The sequence below is a fragment of the Mus caroli genome, chromosome 15, assembly GCF_900094665.2.
Source record: "Mus caroli chromosome 15, CAROLI_EIJ_v1.1, whole genome shotgun sequence".
Classification (NCBI taxonomy): Eukaryota; Metazoa; Chordata; class Mammalia; order Rodentia; family Muridae; genus Mus; species Mus caroli.
Genome location: NC_034584.1, coordinates 49,303,498 through 49,324,808, shown reverse-complemented (window position 1 = coordinate 49,324,808; position 21,311 = coordinate 49,303,498). Strand labels below are relative to the sequence as shown.

The 21,311-nt window shown below is 43.9% G+C and overlaps 1 protein-coding gene across 1 annotated transcript in view; it reads right to left on the bottom strand.

Annotated features, from left to right (window-relative positions):
* Deptor (DEP domain containing MTOR interacting protein) overlaps positions 1 to 21,311 on the bottom strand; it is a 140,776-nt gene that overhangs the window by 88,311 nt on the left and 31,154 nt on the right. Inside the window, exons 2-3 of the mRNA XM_021183757.2 lie at positions 15,042 to 15,220; positions 12,784 to 12,907 (exon numbers count right to left, since the gene is read on the bottom strand). Of these exons, the coding sequence (XP_021039416.1) occupies positions 12,784 to 12,907; positions 15,042 to 15,220 (303 nt within the window). The remainder of the gene's footprint in view (positions 1 to 12,783; positions 12,908 to 15,041; positions 15,221 to 21,311) is intronic.

Sequence of the window (21,311 nt, the reverse complement as noted above, 5' to 3'; positions counted from 1 at the left end):
TGCAAACTTTATATGCCCCAATATAGGGGAATGCCAGGGCCAAAAGAATGGGAATGGGTGGGTAGGGAAGTGGGGGGGCGCTATGGGGGACTTTTGGGATACCATTGGAAATGTAATTGAGGAAAATATGTAATAAAAATATTAAAAATTTAAAAAAAAATAAAGCACTCATCATAGCTCCTGGCTCCGCGCAGCAGAGGACAACATGATACCCACAAGCAACCCACCCAACAGTTGACCCTTGCAGAGTTGGGCAAGAGTTCAAACTGTTCAGAAGCGCCAAAGCCAAGAATCTGCCATGGGTTTGTTGTCGGACAGTGGTGGTTGTAACAGAAAAACCAAAGTAGTTAAATTACATTAAAAACAATACAGTCTGCGTTTTTTTTTTTAATTTATTTTTGTATATTAAGCCATGAATTCACAGCGAATGGGCTCCAGCAGCTCAGGCTCCTCCCTGTTGGTCCTCCCAGTGCATGCCTCTCTGGGTGGAGCCGGCTGTTGAAGCCAACCTTTTTCTTTGGCTTCCTTCTTTGCCCTGATCGTCCCCCTTCCCCCCCACCCCCCACAAGGCTTCTCTGCTCTTAGGGTGCTTAATAGGGCCAATCTGCACATTTCTTCTCCCGGCAAGAATCTTGCCCTCAATTTGGTGGTTTACAATGATACCCACGGCAAGCTGGGTGACATTGCAGACTCTTCCTGTGATGCCATGGTAACACTTAAGAGGCTTGGGACCAGCGCTCATTCCCTCGACCTCTAAGGTATCACGCTTCTCGTAGATTTTCAAGTAGATGACCAGAGGAAGAGCTCCATGCTCCCTCAGAGACCAGAGGTGCCTACCCTTTATCCATTTCCCTTTGCATTTGTCATCTGGCCGAGTTACTAGGAAATGGTTGCCACGGCCCAAAGGCTCAGTTACTTTTTTTTTTTTTAATTAAGTTTAATATTCTAGAAAATTCCAAAGCTAATTTGTTCAGGATGTTAAGCCATGGTGGACCACAGAAGTGTTTGTAAAATGTTCAGTCAGTGGCTCCATGGGTAATAACACTAAACTATATATGCATTTTAACTTTGGTAAATTTAAGAATAATAGTCGGATATTTTTCTTGCTAGCAGGAAGGGATTTTTCAGGGGGGCCCTAAAATGGATAACTGCTTTCTGCCAGTGTCCTGCGTTTTCCAGTTGGTAGAAGAATGCCTTTATTTTCTCTCCCAAGCCCCGTGCAAAGGGACTGTAATTAGGCACGGATTTTTTTCATTTAACAAACAAAAGCCTGGGAAACAATATAACTGTCGTGTGTTCCAACTGTCCCTATGTTTCACCCAAAGCCACCAGCTAAGGGAGTTACCGCATGCGGTGTCAATGATGAGGGTCGCCATCTGCCATTAGAGATTCAGCATGTGGTCCACTGGTACCACTCCTCTAATATCCACGTGTACCTGGTTTCAGTATGTGCTCCCCAATCCCTGCTGCTCCATGAGGCTTGATGGCACTTCCCTTGATGATGCGGATTGCTGATCACTCGCCCTGCCCCACCTCCCTTACCTAACAATAGGAGATAGTCTCTAAAAGGGACTTTTATGACATTTTCCAGATGGAATCCATGACCATCAATAAGAGCTAGATAAAAAAAAAAAAAGAGTTCAAAGCACTCTAGATATGGACGTCACCTTCCACAGTTACCTGCAAGGAAATCTAATTCTTAAAAATTATCATTGATGGGCTGGAGAGATGGCTCAGCAGTTAGGGGCACTGACTGCTCTTCTGAAGATCCTGAGTTCAGGTCCCAGCAACCACAGAGCGGCTCACGGCCATCTGTAATGAGATCTGATACCCTCTTCTGGTGTGTCTGAAGACAGCTACAGTATACTCATATACATAAAATAAACAAGATATTAAAAAAAAGAGGCACTGATAAAAAAATAGCATTGACATTATCATTATTGCTACTATCATTATTTTAGTATGAAGCAAAGTTGAGGTTTATTAAGAAAACAAGAGTATATACCCAAGGGGTGGGTACAGGCCTCTCATGCTCAATTTTTTTTTTCCTATTCCAATTATGAAAAAGAAGTGAGCCTATGCTAAATGCAAATTTTGGTCAGTATAACTTTTTCCTGTTGCTGTTAATTGTATTTAGCATTCACGGCACGAGAGGTACACATATAAAGGCATTCACATGGAGGTCAAAGACAACTTCATGGAGCCGGTTCTCTCCTTCCACCATTGCGTAAGCATGGGGAGTCAAACCCTGGCCCTTGGGCCCACACCGCAAGTGTGTTCGCTTTCTGAGCCATATAGCTGGCCCCAGGATCAGTCCTGAATGACAGAAAGACTTTTAGTGTTTTAGTTTGCTCATCTCTAACTCACTTTCCTTACTGGGAATTGATGGTGAACACCTCTCTTTCCTAGAGAAGTTAGAAAAATCAAACAAATCTGTGAGCAATAAGTAGGATCCCACCAAAGTATGACAAGGTTGTGGAAGTGGAGGGAGGGGCTGGCTCTGGTTAGTACTCAGGGCTTTTGAATAGTCATAAGCAGAGCCTACAAGGAATAAGTCTGAACAGAGTGGTCTCAAAGGAGGGAGACTCTTGGTTTACTCCATCGTGACTATCCCACAGCTTCGGAGAGAGAGAAAGGGGCTGCCTCCTTTCTTAGGTGAAAATGAGCACATACTCATCTATCTAGTTACCCTTTCCCCAAACATACAAGGGAGGATATTTGCATTAGAGAGTGAGGGTTCAAGATCACGGATCTTGGAGTTTCCTGTTATGCTGGAGAGACTAAAACATGAGACGCATTACAGTTACCTTGGAGAGCTGGCTGCAGAACCAAGGGTGATACAGCAGAGATGCAGGGAGCCAAGAACTTCATCCTTGGCCCATTAAATCTGTACTCCAGCAAAAAGGCCAGTTGGAGTACCATGTGCCAAGTGCCAACACTAGTCAGTGTACCATGCATCAGTTTTGTCTCTCTTACTCTTCAAGATATATAATCAGTAAAGGTACAAGCAGCAATAATGACAAAATGACTACAAACAAGTGACTTTCCCATTTATAGGAAATAGACAGTCCAGCCCTCCTTAACTGGAAGAAGTTAAGAACTCCTTTCTGATCCCAGGATCCACCAACCAGGGTCCAGTCAGGAGGTAGCAGGATCATACAAATGCACTAGCAAAGGGCAGTTTATAGCCCAGCATGGTGGTCTAAGCCTAAGCCCAGCACCCAGGATTTAGATGCTACCAGGGCTATGTGACACTCTCAAATAAATACAGGACAAACATAATAATAGAAACAGACAGAAAGGCAGTTTATAATAAGGAGCTCCTAAAACCAGGAGCAGATCTAAGGAACACATGGAGGGATGAGGAGGCAGAGACCTAGCCAACTGGTTTGCTCATGATCATCAACACCACTAGCCCTGATGGTTATGGGAGAGGGTTTATTTCAGGCCCACAGGACAGGTGTGAGGAGGGTGTTGTTTGTCCCCAAACGTAGCCTCCAACTATAGTGAGGGAGCAGAGGAATTCATGACAGTGCCTCCCACTGACAGAGTCTGACTTAAAAGCAGACCAGGAAGCCCTGGAAGCAATTCATACAGGTGAGTCTCTGGGGCCTTGGAAAGTGGGGGAGGGGCGATCTCATCGCCCCTTGGGTAAGACTAGGTTACATTTAATACACAGGGAAAACCACCTTACGCGGTAAAATGCAAAAATCCTACTGTAGCTGAGACTCCATTGGACTGGTCCGCACAGCAAGGCTGAGTGGGGGATGGCCACTTTCTTTCCATAACACGTAAGAAAACAGACTCAGAAAGGGGCCCCCAACAGCAAAGGAACTCAGGCCCATCTTCCTTTGAGTGCAGAAATCCTGAAGGCCACCTCCAACCCCTCTCTACCAAATTGAAAGTAATCACCGAAAAAGTAATTACGGGGCATGGGGGAGCATTTAGTGGAAGTTAGCACTAAGTCTTCACTTATGGACCCGGTTTCTTGGTCAAATGGCAACTCGTTTACCTTTAGATCAAGTCATTTCTGAATAATCAACCAGAGCTAGAAGTCTGTAGATGACAACCTAGGTCTGATGTGTTCTGACAGCACAGATGGCTGCCACCTGATTTGCATACTAACAAAGCTCTAGTGTAATCCAGCAATGCACCAGGGGGAACGGTGGCATCATTCCCAAAGAAGGGAAATGTGATTTCTAAAACCACTTGGCACCAACCAAGTGACACTTTTCTCAGGCTCATTTAAAAGTCTATTACAGGGCGTGGGGAGATGGTACAATGGGGAAAGTGCTGCTGGCCAGGCCAGCCTGAGGACTTGGGTTTGGATCCTCAGAACTCCGTGTAAAGCCAGACACAGCAGCATGCATATATAAACCATAGCTTCAAAGGCAAAAGGGGAGGCAGACACAGAGACCTTAAGATAACGGGCCAGCTAGTGTGGCATTATGCAGTTGCAAACAAAAAACTCTCAAGCAAGGCAGAGGTCAGAACCAACATCCAAGGATGTTCTCTTACCTCTACATGAGCAACAGGGCATATATTCACCCTTGCACGCGCACACACACACACACACCCATGCACACACACCCATGCACACACACACACCCAGGCACAGACAAGGATTTAAAAAAAAAATCCTATTGAGATATAGAAATCTGGCTCAATTAGCAGAAAGCTTACCGAGTATGCATGAAGCTCTTGATGTGATGATGCCCAGCACCCCCTGAAACCAGGCGTGGTAGAAGTACACACGTGTAAAGTCCATACCTGTCATCCTAGCACTCAGGAAACAGGCAGGAGAACCTCAAGTTCAAAGGCCATTCTTAGTCACACAGCAAGTTCAGAATCAGCCTGGATCACATGAGATCCTGTGGCAAAACTAAATCCAAGCCCTTGACTCTGCACAGCTATGGGCAAAACAGATTGAGACTTTTCCTCCAGTTTTGGCTTGAATAGTAAATAAAGTCATTTTTTAAAAAAATGTTAAATATGTCATTTTCTCTTAATATGACAAAACATTTAAACCCAGATCCAGGCTTTATGGCCCTTGGCTTCTGAAACAAAAATCACTTAAATTTTTGTCCTAATTTTTTTTTTGTTTTTTTAAAGATTTATTTATTAATTATATATATGTAAAGTACACTGTAGCGGTCTTCACACACCAGAAGAGGGCATCAGATCCCATTACAGATGATTGTGAGCCACCAGATGGTTGCTGGGATTTGAACTCAGGACCTTTGGAAGAACAGTCAGTGCTCTTACCCGCTGAGCCATCTCACCAGCCTCCTGTCCTAATGTTTTAAATACTATATGAAGAGGGAATAGTTGTTCCTTTCCTTTTCTCTCTGAGACAGGGTTTCTCTGTGTAACAGCTCTGGCTGTTCTGGAACGCATTCTGTAGACCAGGCTGGCCTCAAACTCACAGAGATCAGCTTGCCTCTGCCTCCAGAGTGCTGGGATTAAAGGTGTGGGCCACCACCAACTGGCTTTATTTTATTTTATTTTTTAAAGATTTATTTATTTTATGTATTTGAGTACACTGTAGCTGTCTTCAGACACACCAGAAGAGGGCATCAGATCCCATTACAGATGACTGTGAGCCACCATGTGGTTGCTGGGATTTGAACTCAGGACCTCTGGAAGAGGAGTTAGTGCTCTTAACCACTGAGCCATCTCTTCAGCTCATCATTTTTTAAACACCATATTTTTATTGGTTATTTGGAAATTTCACACGATGCACCCCTTTCACACTCACCTCCCAGTTCTTGCAGGTCCAGCCCCCACCCTTGTGACCTCCCCCAAAACAAAAGAAGAAGAAAGGCAAGAAATGTTTATAAAGTTCAATTTGTGTTGCCCATATACTCACTGGAACATGGAACACGGTCAAACGGGCGGCCCCTTAGGGAAAACAGTCCTTCCCCACCCACACCCTGGCCAGATGCCATTAACTGGGAAGGGCTGCACTTCAGCATCTATAACACAATTTTTAGTTCTCTTCAATGGCTTCCCGTCTAGACTGTTTTTAGGGGTGGCAGTGGGAAAGAGAAGGTGCCACAGAAGTGTGAGTGCGCGGTCATTGATACCACTGCAGAAGCAGCGTCCCTGCCCTCTATAGTCAGTGGCAGCATGGGCCATGCACTGCCTCATGGCTTCTGGCTATGGTATGGCCACGGCCATCAGCGTGGATTCAGGGGGTGGCACACATCACAGACATCTCCATGGCCTGAGGATAGCCCTTAAAAAAAAAAAAGTCACTGGAGTTTTAAAAGGTTTTCATTGGAATGGTGGTGAATATCTGTAATGCCAGCATTTGGAAGGTAGAAAGAGGAGCAGAGGGGTAGGCCAGCCTTGGTTTTGTAATGAGTTCCAGGACAGCCAAGGCTACATGACATCCCACTACCTAAACACAATAAGAAACAAAGCAGCAGCACCACACACACACACTTTTTAAACATCAAATTCTTTTCTCAAGTGCTATACAATCTATTACATATTTCACATTTATAACTTCATATTTACTTATAAAATTTGAGCAGGAAAACATGTGAGGTATTTGTGAAGAAAGCACACACACACACACAAACACACACACACACACAGAAATATGAATGTTTGGAGAGGGTTGTGATGGTTCGTTCACATAATCCTAGCACTTGAACGGCTGAGGTAGGACGACTGTGAGTTTGAGGCCAAATGGGTTACATAGATAGTGCCAAGCTAACTTGGCTAAGACCCATCTCAAAACAAAGACCATACAAACTAACAATGTTTGAGGGATAATTATTGCTCCCTAATGGTCAGCCCCAATATTCAATTAGTTTGTGCATTGTAGCCACTAGGAGATTGTCCTTTCCAAACCTCTCATATTTCCTCAAGGTCTGCAAACTAACACAGCTTTTAGCTTTTGTTCAGACTTCTCAAGGATGTGCACAGAGCAAACAGACCTGAAAGATAATGCCACTTCTGCAATAGAAAGGCGCATTCGTTTTCTGCTAGTCTGAAAACAGAGTGTCTCACTCCGAGATAAACTGCACAGTGGCCTGAAAACATCATAAAAGCTTCAGGTTGCTCAGTCTTACGGTTCTTCTGTACACAACCCTGACAGTGCATCTGCAGCTTCTAGCCCTGCTGTGATTTGCAGGAACCAAACCACAGTGGTACTTTGCCCACTGTCATTGCAAAGAGGCATGAGCTAGCTGTCATGTCCTGCCCTGGGGTTTCTTATCTTCTACGTGCACCCAGGAATGACTATGGCAAACTTGGCTCGCAGGCAGTTATGGTAACATCTCAGTTGGAGGTTAACGGTTCTTAATAAGAGTAACTGAGCATCACCATCACCATGCTCACATAAACCATATTGTGGTAAGAGCTGACTGTTAACCCAGAAATACTGTAACCACTGGATGCCTCAAATACATGAAGGCAGGAATACTGATTATATGGGGCTGGTGACATGGCTCAGTGGTTAACAGCACTGACTGCTCTTCCAGAGGAGGTCCTGAGTTCAAATCCCAGCAACCACATGGTACCTCACAACCATCTGTAATGAGATCTGATGCCCTCTTCTGAGGTGTCTGAAGACAGCTACAGTGTACTTATGTATAATAAATAAATAAATCTTAAAAAAAAAATAAAAGAATACTTATTATAGTAGTCTACACAGCAGGTAGGCATGGTGGTACATGACTTTAATTCCAGCACTAAGGAGGCAGAGGAAGATGGATCTCTGAATTTGTGGCCATCTGATTTAAATAGTGAGTTCCAGGACACTCATGTTTTTAGACAGAGACCCCGTCTCAGAAGAAATTAAATTAAATTTAAGAAAAATTCAAAAGCGTCTATATTGCACATATGCTATGGCACATACATATCACCCTAATACTCAGAGGGAATGTGAGTTTAAAGACAGACTGACCTCCACAACAAAACCCTGCCTCAAAACAAGAAAAACAACAATATTCCAGGGAAACCACTAGTCATAACAGCACAATTAAACTAAGAATGTCCATAGCATGATGGAAAATGTTTTGTTACAGCTTGCCAAATAGTTGAAAATATTGCAAGCTAAAGTTTGAATCAAGTGGTAGAACTGAAGCTATTAGTTTGCATTCATGCCTATAATCCCAGCACTTGGGATACAGAGCCAGAAGTAGGGCTACAAGCTTGAGGCCATTCTCGTCTATATAGCACGTTCCAGGATAGCTAGGGTTGCACAGACCCATCTCAAAATAAACAGTCTAAATAAGTAACCAACCTAAATAACCAACTGACCCACCTCAGCTTGAAAGGTGTTTGCTAGGTAGAAACAGAAGACAGGGATGAACGAGGTGCTGGAGAGATGAATCAGGCAGGAAAAAGGTTGCCATGGAAACTTGAGGAACCAAGTTCAGATCCCTGGTACCCATAGGAAGCCCCCCTTTGGTGGGCCTGCATCTCATTGCTGGGAAGGTAGAGACAGTTAGGCAGCCAGTCTAGCTGATCTAGGAGTTAAGATGCCTGACCCTCTGACTTCCAGCCTCGGTTACATCAGACAGGTTCATTCACCCAGCCCCACACAAAAGCTTAAATGCTTAAGTGCTCACCCCCCCCCCATATTTTATTTAATTTTAAGTGCTTCCCTCCCTTCCCACCCCTCTCTCTGTCTGTGTGTGTGTAGTGAGTGTCATGAGCATGCAGATGCCAGGGGAGACCAAGAGATGGCATCTTGTCCCCTGAAACGAAAATGAAAGGCAACTGGGAGCCATCTGATGTGGGGACTGAGAACCAAACCTGGTTCCTCTGGAAGAGCAGCAAGTGTTTTTCATTGCTGAGCCACTTCTCCAGCCAGAAGTGTTTAAGAGCCATCTCTATCTCCCTATCTGGGAGTCTGTATCGATCATTTAAGCCTCTGTATATCTCATGCCCTTAGTATTATAGTGGATTAATTATCCCTGGTGGGAATATCACTGAAGATTGTAAGGAAAACCGAACAAATGATGTGTAAGATGCTCTGTAAGTGCTAGAGGCCAGGCATGGTGACAGACTGGCTATTGTCACCTGTCATTAAGCAGTTCTCTTACGCCAGCAGCTCAGACATTCACAGCAACACAACACGGGAAGCCCTTTGTTCACTGAACAATATTTACCGTGCCGGGCACTGAGAAAGAACAAAAGAATGATCCTGGGGCATATGATGGAGAAGATAAAACACACAGAAGGATGCTGCCTTGCTGGCCATGGCTTCTCCCTCAGATTCCTCCTCAGTTATATAGAAGAGAGAATGAAAAAACACAGTGGGAACCCATGGGCCACACGGCATTTATCCGTTACCTTCTTCGGTCTGTCTGAAGCCCTAAGCGGGATAAATAGGCTGGTAGCCAGTGAGAGAAATCCTCACTGCTGAGAACATCAAAGTCCTTTGTATAAGAACAGAAGAACCCAACTAGACAAACAGGCTATTCACCACATGTAGAGGGGATTTACCTCTATATTAAGCCAGGTGAAATTGGAATTGAGAAGCCATTCCTAGACTGAAAGAGGAAATCAAGGTTAATTCAAAATATGCTCTTCGTCGGCAGGTTAAGCATGGTTCCAACACTTTCCCTGTCCTTTCCTCTCTCCACGTTTCCCCATACATTACTTACTTCCCACTCTCCTTTGGACTTATGGCCTCCTCTTCTGTTGTTACTGCATGCATATCTGTACACACAACTTATTTATAAATATGATCTTCTCAGTTAATATCATGTGATCTGTATGCACGTTTTTCAGGGCTGAGCAGTTGAAACTGGACAATCAGTTGGTGTGTTTTTCTCTGGGGTGGGTCACCTCTCCTACACCCGGGTTTCCTCCATTGAATATAGTTCTTTGTGTAGGGTTGCGGTCTCCTGAGTTTTTTCCTGTCTACTTGGGCATGCTCATTGGCATCATCCTTGCTCAGTTCACATTTTGGACAGTCATGCTGTCGTGTTGGTGACAATTTATGGAGGTAGATTCTGACCTTACTAGGAGACAGGATCCCACAGTAAACCCCCTCATCCTCTGGGTTTTAGAATCTTTTTGCCCCCGTCTTCTGCAATGTTCCCCGAGTCTTAGGTGCAGAGTGTTTTGTAGACATATTGCAGTGGGACTGGGCTTCACAACTCTGCATTTTGATTGGTTGTGGGTTTTCTGTAGTGGTCTCCATCTATCACAAAGAGAAGTGTCCTTGATGAGGGGTAAGAACTACACTTACTTACCTGTGGGTATAAGGACAAGTGTTTATACATTATAGTTAGGGACTATGCTGGCTTAGTAAGTTAGTGAACGTCGATTTTCCTCCAATAACCCTGACTTCACTAGCACCGAGCAGTTACTTAGCTAGGCTTCTAGCACCAGGCATGGCTTCCCTCTGGTGAGAACATTAGAGAGCTACTGGTTACTGCTAAGGGATGTTTGCCCCCACTGCACTTAGGCTGGGGTGCCATGCTGGTTGTTAATGAGGTTCATTGGCATCATAGTTGGGTAAGACGGCTCGTGGTTTGCCTCCCTCCTTTGGAAGCTTGCATGGTGCCTTCTGGTACCATGAAAGCCCATCCACACGAAGGAGGCATTCAGGCCTCCACATCAGGTCTTATTAACAGAACACCAGGGATGCTGGCCCCAAAGTAGGATCTCATACTTATGTCTGTCTGTAGATCCTGGTACAGAAAATTCTCTACCTTGACAACTTACAAATCCTCGGCCACATTTTATAGTAAGATGTATTCTGGAGTAAATGTTTATTTAATACATTTAATCTCTATGAAGACAACAATGCCAGGGTTTGGCTGCAAAGTGCAGCTGTGATTGATTAGTGGACTTTAGACACAAGGCTTTCCCTGCCTGCCACACCCTCTCCCCCATTGTGAAACAGGGACAACAACAACATCTAAATCAGCCATGCTGCAGTAATTCAATAACCTCTACTAGTCAAGCTTTGCAATAAGTTATTCTGCAATCAATAAATTCCTACTATTATTATCTTAAAATAAGAATAATAAAAGGAACACATATCTTGTAAGACCTTCATGTTGTAAATGTTAAAAATACCCCAAAGAAGTATTCTGGAGAAAATACTGCAGGAAAAAAAAATCCCTTTAATTATTAAAAAAAAAAACATAAATAAAGTCTCTGACTAGATAACCAACTCTTCACTTTTAATGTTATTAAAGTATCTAAAACTTACACAATAATACCTGTCCTGAAAGTCATAGAAAGATCACTCAAAAAACAAGGAAAATGCATACAATGGAAGAGTCCATTTCAAATGGCCCAAAATGTGACCCAAACATCCAGCAACCAAAAGCAGTGGCCAAGGTTTATGAGACCGTAGCTGGGTCACTTAAGGTTAAATACATAATAAATTTCTTTTTCCCAGTGCTAATTTCGCAAGGAATTTGGAGAAATAAGTTTACATGGAATTTGAGGCCACTGAGTATTAATAACTAGAAAGTATATAGCAGGCATAGAGTCCTGGAATATTGATGAATTCACACACACACACACACACACACACACAAACAAACAAACAAACAAATAAACCTAACGATACAAAACACCAAAGCCACACTCCCTCTTCCTCATTGATCTTACACATGCTAGATAAATGTATACATCTGAGATACATCCCTGGTCCCTATTCATAATTCTCGTCAAATATTCACCATATCACCGGCAAAGCACAGGTGGTCTTGGGTGGAAGGGATACAAAGAAGGCAGGATATCAGTGGTAGGGTACATGAAGCATGAGCAAGGCCCATGTTCACAACCAAAATTGAACCTAAGCTCTTAATCCTCTTGTTCTTTTGTCTTTTGACTTCCTAGGCCTTCACTGGAACACCTACACCCACCTACTATGGAGAAGGAGATGCTTGTATCACCTTTTATGTGACAAATAGGAATTTTCACGCCGCCCAAAGCCTTGCAAGACAACCAAAATTAAGGAATGGCATTGCTTTGGCAGTCCATTCTCAAAATGTTGCCCTGAATAAAATTAAAGATGGTAGGAAAAGCTAGAGGCGAAAGAAAAGCAGACTAGCTTGGAGATAAACCTCTTGGGAGACTCCAGACCTGCCAACCCAGTAGTCCTAGGCTGTATATGGTATGTTTTAGCTTCCTGAAAGCTGAAATACTGTCCTCACAGATCCTGCTCCGTGAAGGGCGCTCAGCACTAACTACCTGACATGACCCTAACCTTTCCCCTGGGCACAGCACATATGACTGACTCTTCAGATTCTACAACAGTCACATTTACCCAATAAGGAAAAGATCGTGGGCGTCTCTTGATGGAAAACATCAAACAGTGCCCTTCTGTTTTCACTTCTGGAGTTTTGTTCAACTGTCTTAAGAATAGGGAATATGATTTTGATAAAAGTGTTTTATGAAGCTTATGAAACTAACTTTAATTTTTGGCAACTCGAGAAGCGACTCTGTGACAGAACCTTCTCCCATTAAAAGGAACAGTTACGTAACCCACCCACACGGAAGAACCACACTGAGGTCGACATGGGAAGAGGCAGACAGATGGGCGGCCGAAGCTCAGTTGATAGGCCATTTGCCTGGCATGCATAAAGCCCAGGGTTCTATCCTCAGCACCACATAAATAATGATGTGCAGCTATAATCTCAGCGGACAGAGCCAGGAGGGTCAGAAATTCAAGGTTATCCTATGAGAACACAGGCCTGGGATACAGCCTAAGATCCTTTCTCAAAATAAGTAAGCAACCAAGCAAAAGAACAGCACCCGCTTCCGTTTCCCGAGTCAACATGGCAGTGGACTTACTTTTCATAGAGCCTCTGTCCTCTCATGAAGGCCTTCACCTCATTGTCCAGTGGAAAGGTCCCATCATCCTTCCTAAAGCGGTAGAAGAGTTTTACATCCTTGAATTCCTTGTGCTCATCACACACTGAAACACAATACACACAGAGAGGAAAGTGAGAAGTCTCACAAGAGACAGAAGATTAGAATCTACTCTCTGATGAACCCTTGATCACACATAGCTACTGTAAGGGACCGTGCTTAGCACAGCACCTCGCTAAGAGCAGTGCTCGTTTCTGTTAGCATCACCTCCCCACCTCCCCCCATTATCATCGTCACCACCACCATCCTCAATCATGTGCTGAAAGGCTCACAAAATTCACTTCATCACCCATCCCAAAGTCTTCATAAGCATGACCCTGGAACAGCGTGAGTGTCAAAGAGAAATTTAGCATATAACTAAAATGATGCTATGGGTTTGCAGGGGTTAAGGAGAACTACAGTGGGAACAATGGAGGACTGCTCTGAGAAGCTTCCCTGAAGAGTTATTTGAAAATAAAAAACCTAACAGTGAGTGGAAATTCAACAAAAATAAGAAGAATTGTACCTTGGCTTAAAAGAACACCAATGTGCAAGTGTCTAGGCCATGTTGTGACTCTGAGACATATCATCTTAGGGTCTCAATTGCTGTGATAAAACATCATGAGCAAAAAGCACCTTGGGGAGGAAAGGGTTTAGCATATGTTACCCTTCCAGGTAACAATCTATCACTGAGGGAAGTCAGGGCAGGAACTCAAGTTTAGCATATGTTACCCTTCCAGGTAACAATCTATCACTGAGGGAAGTCAGGGCAGGAACTCAAGCAAAGCGGGAAGTGAAGCAGAAGTCACAGACACATGCTGTTTACTGGGTTGCTCCTCACGGATTGCTCACCTACCCTCTGGTACTAACCAAGACCACCAGCCAGGGGAGGCACAACCTATAGTGAGCGGGACCTACCCACATCAATTATCAATTAAAAAGAATGCACCACAGGCTTGCCCACAGGACATGTAGAAACATTTTCTTAATGGAGGTTCCCTCTACCTAAGGGACTTTAGTTGGTGTAACGCCAACTTAAAACTAGCCAGCACACAAGAGTTCAGGATGGTCACTGAGCCATTGGCAGTGTCATGGTTTGAATGACATGGCCACCATAAGCTCCTATATTTTCATGCTTAGTCCCCAGCTGTTGAACTGTTTAGGAAGGATTGGGAGGTGTAACCTTAGATGGGTGGGCTTTTAGGTTTCAAAAGCCCAGTGTCTGTCTCTGTGCCTTCCACCTGCTGATCAGGATGTAAAGCTTGTAGTACCAGGTTTGCTCACTACACCATGATGATCACAGACAAACCCTCTGAAACTGTAAACAAGCTCAATTTAAATGCTTTCCTTTAGAAAAGTTGCCTTGGTCATGGTCTCTCTTCACAGCAATGGTCCGAGAATAACAGCCAAGACTTATAGACAACCTCAATGTCCCATAACCCAATAGATAAGGCTACAGTGGCCCATACAGGGCACACCATGGATACAGCAGCAAAATGAACAGCCACAGATAAGGATCTTGATATCAGAGAAGAGTTCTTAAGGGAGGTAGATGATAGAGAAGATTATGAATATGTTGGATGAGAAGACAGATGTGGGCAACTAACTCAGAGGGAGTCAGCCAGGGGTAGAGTGGGGACAGATATGAACAGTGGGGGGCACCTATGGTAACAAATTACAATGGCACACATTTATTAGATATCATGTGGCAACCTCTTGGTTTGCCTGCTAACATAAAAAAAATACTTTCAGAGCAATGGACTATCAACACTGGTGAATTCAATATACAGCATGCTGTTCAAGTTGCAAAGAGTAAACAAACATTCATCCATATAAAGTCTCAAACATGACACACAGTCTAGAAAAGCCCAAGTACCTCTTGGAGGAAGGATGCGATTGGGTAGAAATGAGATTGGTACTAAAGAGATAATTTAAAGAAAAATGTTTGTTTACTATCTAACATGTGATCTTGTGGAGATAGGGTCTCACCTAGCCCAGACTGGCTTCTAACTCATTAATTAGCCAAGTATTTATCTGAGCCTTGAACCCCAGATCCTCCTGCCTCTGTGTATGCCAGCACTCCTTCCTCTTACTTCTTCACAGGTCTTCACTTCCTCTCCAGCCCAGAATGGGTGGTTCAGGGGTAGAATTCTCACCTATCATTTCCTCTTCCCATACCTTGACGGTGCCACCTCACTCACCGTGATGAATGATGCCCCGGTCGGCTAATTTCTGCATGAGTTTTATCGCCGTCTCTCGGTCAGAGGCCTCCTTGTGTTCAATGAGCCAGTCAATCAGCTCTTTTGCAACAAAGCAGTTTGGGTAGGTTTTGAGATGGTGCCGTCTATCTTTAATAACCTTTTCTTCATGGAGCCGCAGCCTGAAAAGATGAACAAAACTTGAGGAATTCCTAAACTGATCAATCCCACAGAGAAAGTATATAAACAGTTGGGACCTGCTGTTCATCACAGATCATGCACAGTCCTCCACATATGCATTCACACATTCACATGACCTGTGGACCTGTGTGCTTTCATCCACTCATTCATATGAGAAAGACCCATACATGCCCATGAGCGACCTGTTAGGGACTGCTAGGCAATAGAAGCATTCTTCAGAAAATATGGACCAACAACGCTTCTCTTTGGGGCCACTAGGGACCTCAGCTATGTTTTTGTTGGTTGGCTGTTTTTTGAGACAGGGTTTCATGGGGGCCCAGACTGGTCTCAAACTTGATTTGCAGCCAAGAATGACTTTGGATTCCTGATCTTCCACGGTAGAGCACAGGCATGTGTTAGCACACCTAGTGGACTATAGCTAATCTTAGTGAGGCTTAGTAGCTTCCACAAGGTGATCTGACCATTTTACAGTGATTAACTCATGCAATGTTCACAACAATCCAGCAGAAATTAGAACTACACGCATCCTTTGACAGCAGATACCGAGACATTAAATGACTTGTCTAAACCCACACAGCTAAACAAGTCCTGAAGATGAGATCTGAGGCCGGGTGTCGCCCCTGAGCAGCATCCTGCCGCTTCCAGCTAGAGACGGATGAATGGAAAGTCATACAGGGACTGACTCAAGCTGTTGGGCAAAACCAATTACAATTCACTTCCAGGCTGGTGACTTAGTCAAGAGGAAAGCGCTTTGTGGGAGCTTACCCCGTCTCTTCGATGACTTTACAGAGGAATCATGGACCTGCCTTTTCTTTAAGGTTTCTGCCATTTACCATTTTATTTATTTTATTTTATTTTTAAAAATCATCCTTGCATTTTCTTTCTTTTTCTCAAATGAAGTCTTTAAATCGATGACATCAAAGTCTCCGCATTCAACCCACTCATCTGATTTATAATCTTCTACTCTGCACAGTGCAGAGCTGTCTTGGGAATGGAAATACCCCATAAAGGATTGTACGGTTCCCTGCCCCCAAACCAATCGGTAAAGTGGAGAGTTTCGATAGACTTTCTATCCTTGGCCATGAAGAGATTTAGCAGAAACCCAGTAGAGGGACCCCTCACAGGGACAGTTCTAATGTAAGAGATTGAAGGGCTGGGGTGTGGTGTTCAACGGAAAACAGTGTGTCTAGCATGTGTAGATGAGAGAGAGGAAGAATGCCTGGTGGGAGTGGGAGGTTGGGGGAAGGAGAGAGACAGAGACAGAGACAGTGACAGAGATGGAAGGGGGAGGGAAAAGGGAAGAGAGAAGGAGAGAGGGGAAGAGAGAGATCTTTTTTGACTAATTTTTGCTTCCGGTATTTTGGGGTTTGTTGTTCTTTGCTTTGAGTGTTTTATTTTTGGGGAAAGCTTACAAGGGCAAAGGGTCCATGATGTGAAACTCACAAAGAATTGATTAAGAAAATTAAAAAAAAAAAGACACAAACAGATCAAGAGAAAAGTTTTGCCACATTATGACAGAATAGTCCTGCATTTCAACACCGTGGATTCAAGAGGACTGTAAGTTTGAGGTCAGCCTAGGTTAGAGAAAACTTTTCTCTAAAACCCAAAACAATAACAAAGAAAACCGTTTCCAAAAGCCTTACCCTAGCATCTGAAATCAACAGTTCATGAGGCCAGTCAACTTGTCACTAAGTATCCAGGAACCTGTACTGTTTCCCTGTCTTTTGGTGAGGGTAATTAAGTATCTACTTCAACCACCAAAATGGTCCTAAGTCTCCCTTCCACTGGATGATTTAATGGCTCTACAACACTGAATGTTGCCACTTTGTGCCCCTGGAGACCTATCAGCAGCCAGAGCTGTGTGCCCTGAACACAGTGACCCCAGGGCTCCTAGGGCAGACATTTGATCTCCGTGTCTCTGTGATGTCACTCTACTCTGTCACTGCTGGTGGTAGTATGGTTAGTGCTTCCTTGGGCTGGGTGAGATGGGGCCTTCTCATGGAGCCTAGCCAGCTTATTGGCACGCTCACTTACTCATTGCATTCGTCCCTGAACTCAAAGAGCTCCCTGCAGCTGCTGCTTCTATTCTGCCATGATCTGCTAATCTCACTAGCATAAAAAGACTAAGGAAGAATTCAGGGGCTGGGGAGATGGCTCCACAGTGAAGAGTGTGGATTGCAGAGGACACGTGTTAGATGGTTCCGAACCTCCTGTAACTCTCCAGAAGATCTGACAACCTCTTCTGGACTCTACAGGCGTCTGTACGCACATGCGCGCATTGCTACCTCCCCCACATATACACATAATTATAAATAAAATACATCTTTGTAAAAAGGAATGCAGAAGTTTCGGCAGAAGCTCAATGTGAAGGACAATGAGCATTTGGGGTTTTTTGACATCTGTTTTCATCACTCAAGGACTGTTTTGAGTAGGGACAAATAACTGATGGCAAATGTTGATGCTTAATTTAAAAATTCAGCCCTTTATAATTTCCTAAGACCCAAGAGTCAAATGTGCTATAGGGCTCAGTAATGAGTGGGACATGGCAAAGAATCCACTAGTAAGAGACATGCCATACCAGAGACAGGAGAAAGCTTCTAAGAGACATCAACCGACAGGCCGAGGAGATGCCCACGAGACGGGAGGAACGAAGCAGGATGGCCTGATAAGAGGAGGATGATGGGAGGAAAAGTAGAGACAGAAGGAGCATCAACTATGTTGGGTCCTGTTGCAGCAGCAGCAGCAGCAGCAGAAACAACAACACAATGCGTGCACACACACACATACAACAACAACACACACATACACAGAGGGAGAGAAGAGAAAGAGAAAGAGAAGGAGAGAGGGAGAGGGGAAGGGGACGGGGAGAGACAGACAGAGAGGGGAGTGGAGAAGGAAAAAAGTTAGGAAACCCAAACTCAAGAGAAACAACAAATAATTCCCTTATTATAAGCACAGCCCAAATACTCATAAGACCTACTTATACTAAATAACAGTTTTTCAATAGCTCTGCAATTCAAATTTTATTCAGTATTCTACATCTAATCTGGCAATCAAATAGGGGGTATGTTTTATTAAACACCAAAGCATGTTAGGATTAATATTTTATGGGAAAAAGAGAGGACTTACATTGATAGGAGTGCACAATCTATGAGTTCTTACTCCTCTAGGGAAAAAGACTCATGCAATTTTGTTGAAACCACCTGACTCATTGTGTTTATCTGCTTCTTCTAAAGAGTACTTTAGCCCGCGTGGCTGGAGCCAAACCCTACAAACTGTAAAGATAATGAAACTAAAGTACAAAATCTCTCAGCTCTTAAGATTGAGCTAAATGACATGGAAACAGGACTGTGAAGTGCTCACCCAGGTAGAGGCACTTACTGTGCAAGCCTGGAGACCAAGTTCATTCTCTCATGTGACAATGCAAGGAAAGCAGCAACTCAACGTTATCCTCTGACCTTCACATGTGCAGTACAGGATGCGCGCTCGCGCACAAACACACACACACATATACCACGTGGTGCTTGGCCCAGGGAGTAGCACTATTAGGAGGTGTGGCCTTGTTGGAGGATGTGTGTCACTGTGGGTGTGAGCAATGAGACCCTCTTCCTAACCATGTGCGAGCCAGTTTTTCTCCTAGTGGCCTGGAGATGAAGATGTAGAACTCTCAGCTCCTCCGGTACCATGTCTGTCTGGATGCTGTCATGCTCCCACTTTGATGATAATGAAATAAACCTCTGAAACTGTCAGCCAGCCCCAATTAAATGTTTGCCTTTATAAGAGTTGCCTTGGGCTGGTGAGATGGCTAAGCGGGAAAGAGCACTGACTGCTCTCCCGAAGGTCCTAAGTTCAAATCCCAGCAACCACATGGTGGCTCACAACCATCCGTAATGAAATCTGACACCTTCTTCTGGTGTGTCTAAAGACAGCTACAGTTACTTACATATAATAATAAATAAATCTTTGGGCTGGAGCCAGTAGGGCTGGAGCAAGCAGAGGTCCTGAGTTCAATTCCTAGCAACCACATGATGGCTCACAACCATCTGTCCAGCTACAGTGTACACATATACATAAAAACATAAATAAGTCTTTAAAAAAAAAGAGTTGCCTTGGTCTTGGTGTCTCTGTACAGCAATGAAAACCCTAACTAAAACACATCATATACACACATAATTATAATAAACAGTTTTTAAAAAGAGACAGATGAAAAACATAACAAATTTGGCTATAAGTGATCAAACAAGGAGTAAGGTAACAACTAATTCCATGTCTGTGCACACAGGCGCATGTGTACTTGTGTGCATGCGTGCTTTTTGACATAGGGTCTCAATATGTAGCCCAGGCTAGCCTCAAACATGGGGTACTCTGTCTTCATTTTTCTGGAGCGTTGAGATGACAGACAAGCATGTTTAAATTTTTTTTTTTAAAGTCGTGGGGCTAGAGAGCGAGGAAGAGACAGAGGTCCAGAAGGCCTCAGAGTGAAGCTTCAGAATTATCATATGAGAAAAACCTGTTGACCAAGAGGACAGCTGGAAACCTAGTGGTCCAGATCTTGAGAACTGGTGGAAGCTGTTACAGCAGGCAATAGAGACACACCAGTGCCATAAGTGACCCATGACTCCCAATACTGAAGCATATACGCCTGGGTGGAGATTTAAGATGCTGATAAGACAGACACCCGAGGAATGATACTGTTTGGTGAACTACAGTATTGAGCCTGCGTGGAAAGCCCACTCTATGCCAGTGACCCTGGAAACCTCCCTATGTGAGGTAAAGGGTCTCCAGTTCTCTGCGTCCGCTGCATTTGAGTTTCTAAACTTTCTCCCCGTTCCCATTCACTCCCTTCTCAGAAAGTACAGTTTTTATAATAACATATCCCCTGCTTCTGATACCATGCAAAGGCCTGTGATCAGTGTTTTGATCTGGGACACAAGAACCCTTAAGCCCTGAGAGGTGCCCACTCAATCCTGATGTCGACTGATGTCAATACCTGCCAAGGAAATAAGCGGAGATTCCGCAATGACATTGTCTGACAAGTAGGTTCTCGGCACACAGAAGCCTCCCTGCTAGGTGGAGCCATCTCTGCCTTAGCAAAGCAAACCCAGGATGAGAAGTTCCACAAAGGCACAGAAGCAAGTCTCCTTCCAGCTCCCTTGGCCCTTACACTATGAATGAAGAAGCAATCAGCTATACATTGAGTGTGCTGGTTTGAATGCAAATCACCCTCATAGGCTCATGAATTGGAATGCTCAGTCACTAAGCAGAGGAACAGTTTGGGATGGATTAGGCCTTGAGGAAGGGTGTCACTGGGGGTGGGTTCTGGGGCTTCAAAAACCCACACTTAGCCCCCATCTCTTTCTCTGCCTGCCGCCAGCCTGACAATCGGGTTGTGAAGTTCCCAACAATCGCTCCAGTGCCCTATCAGTCTTTTTCCCGTCAAGATGACCATGGACCGTCCTTCTAAAACTAAGCAAGGCCTCAATTCGATGCTTTCCTTCATGTATGTAAAATAGACTTGATGTATGGATAGAGACACCTGTGTTACATGTAAATATAAAGGGGAAGGTTGTGGAAAATCCTAAAGCAAAATAATAACAACAACAATAACACACACAGACACAGAGTCAAGGAAGGAAGGAAGAAAAGAGAGAGGCAGGAAAGGCCAATCTGAAAGAAAACACAATCCATGAAATAGAATTGTCTTAACATATAGTGAATTGTTAACAAAACCAAAACCAAAAGGGCCATCCAGATGGCTTAGTGGATTTTACCTTTGGTGTATAACCCTGACATCCTGAGGTCAAACCCTGGATGCCATGGCAGAAACAGAGAACTGACTCCCTAAAGTATACACTTGCCGGACTCCATGGTACGAGCCCCACAAAAAAAAAAAAAAAGTAAATAATAAAACTGTAAAAAATACTGGGGCTTGAGAGTCGCTCTATGTGCTAGGCAGAGTTATAACTCCGTAGGCGGAGGTCCTCAGGATGAGTCCCTAAACAATCCTAAAACTGCAAATGGCACCTGAATGCAGTTCCAATTATGAAGAAAATAGTGAGCCCTGATTTTATA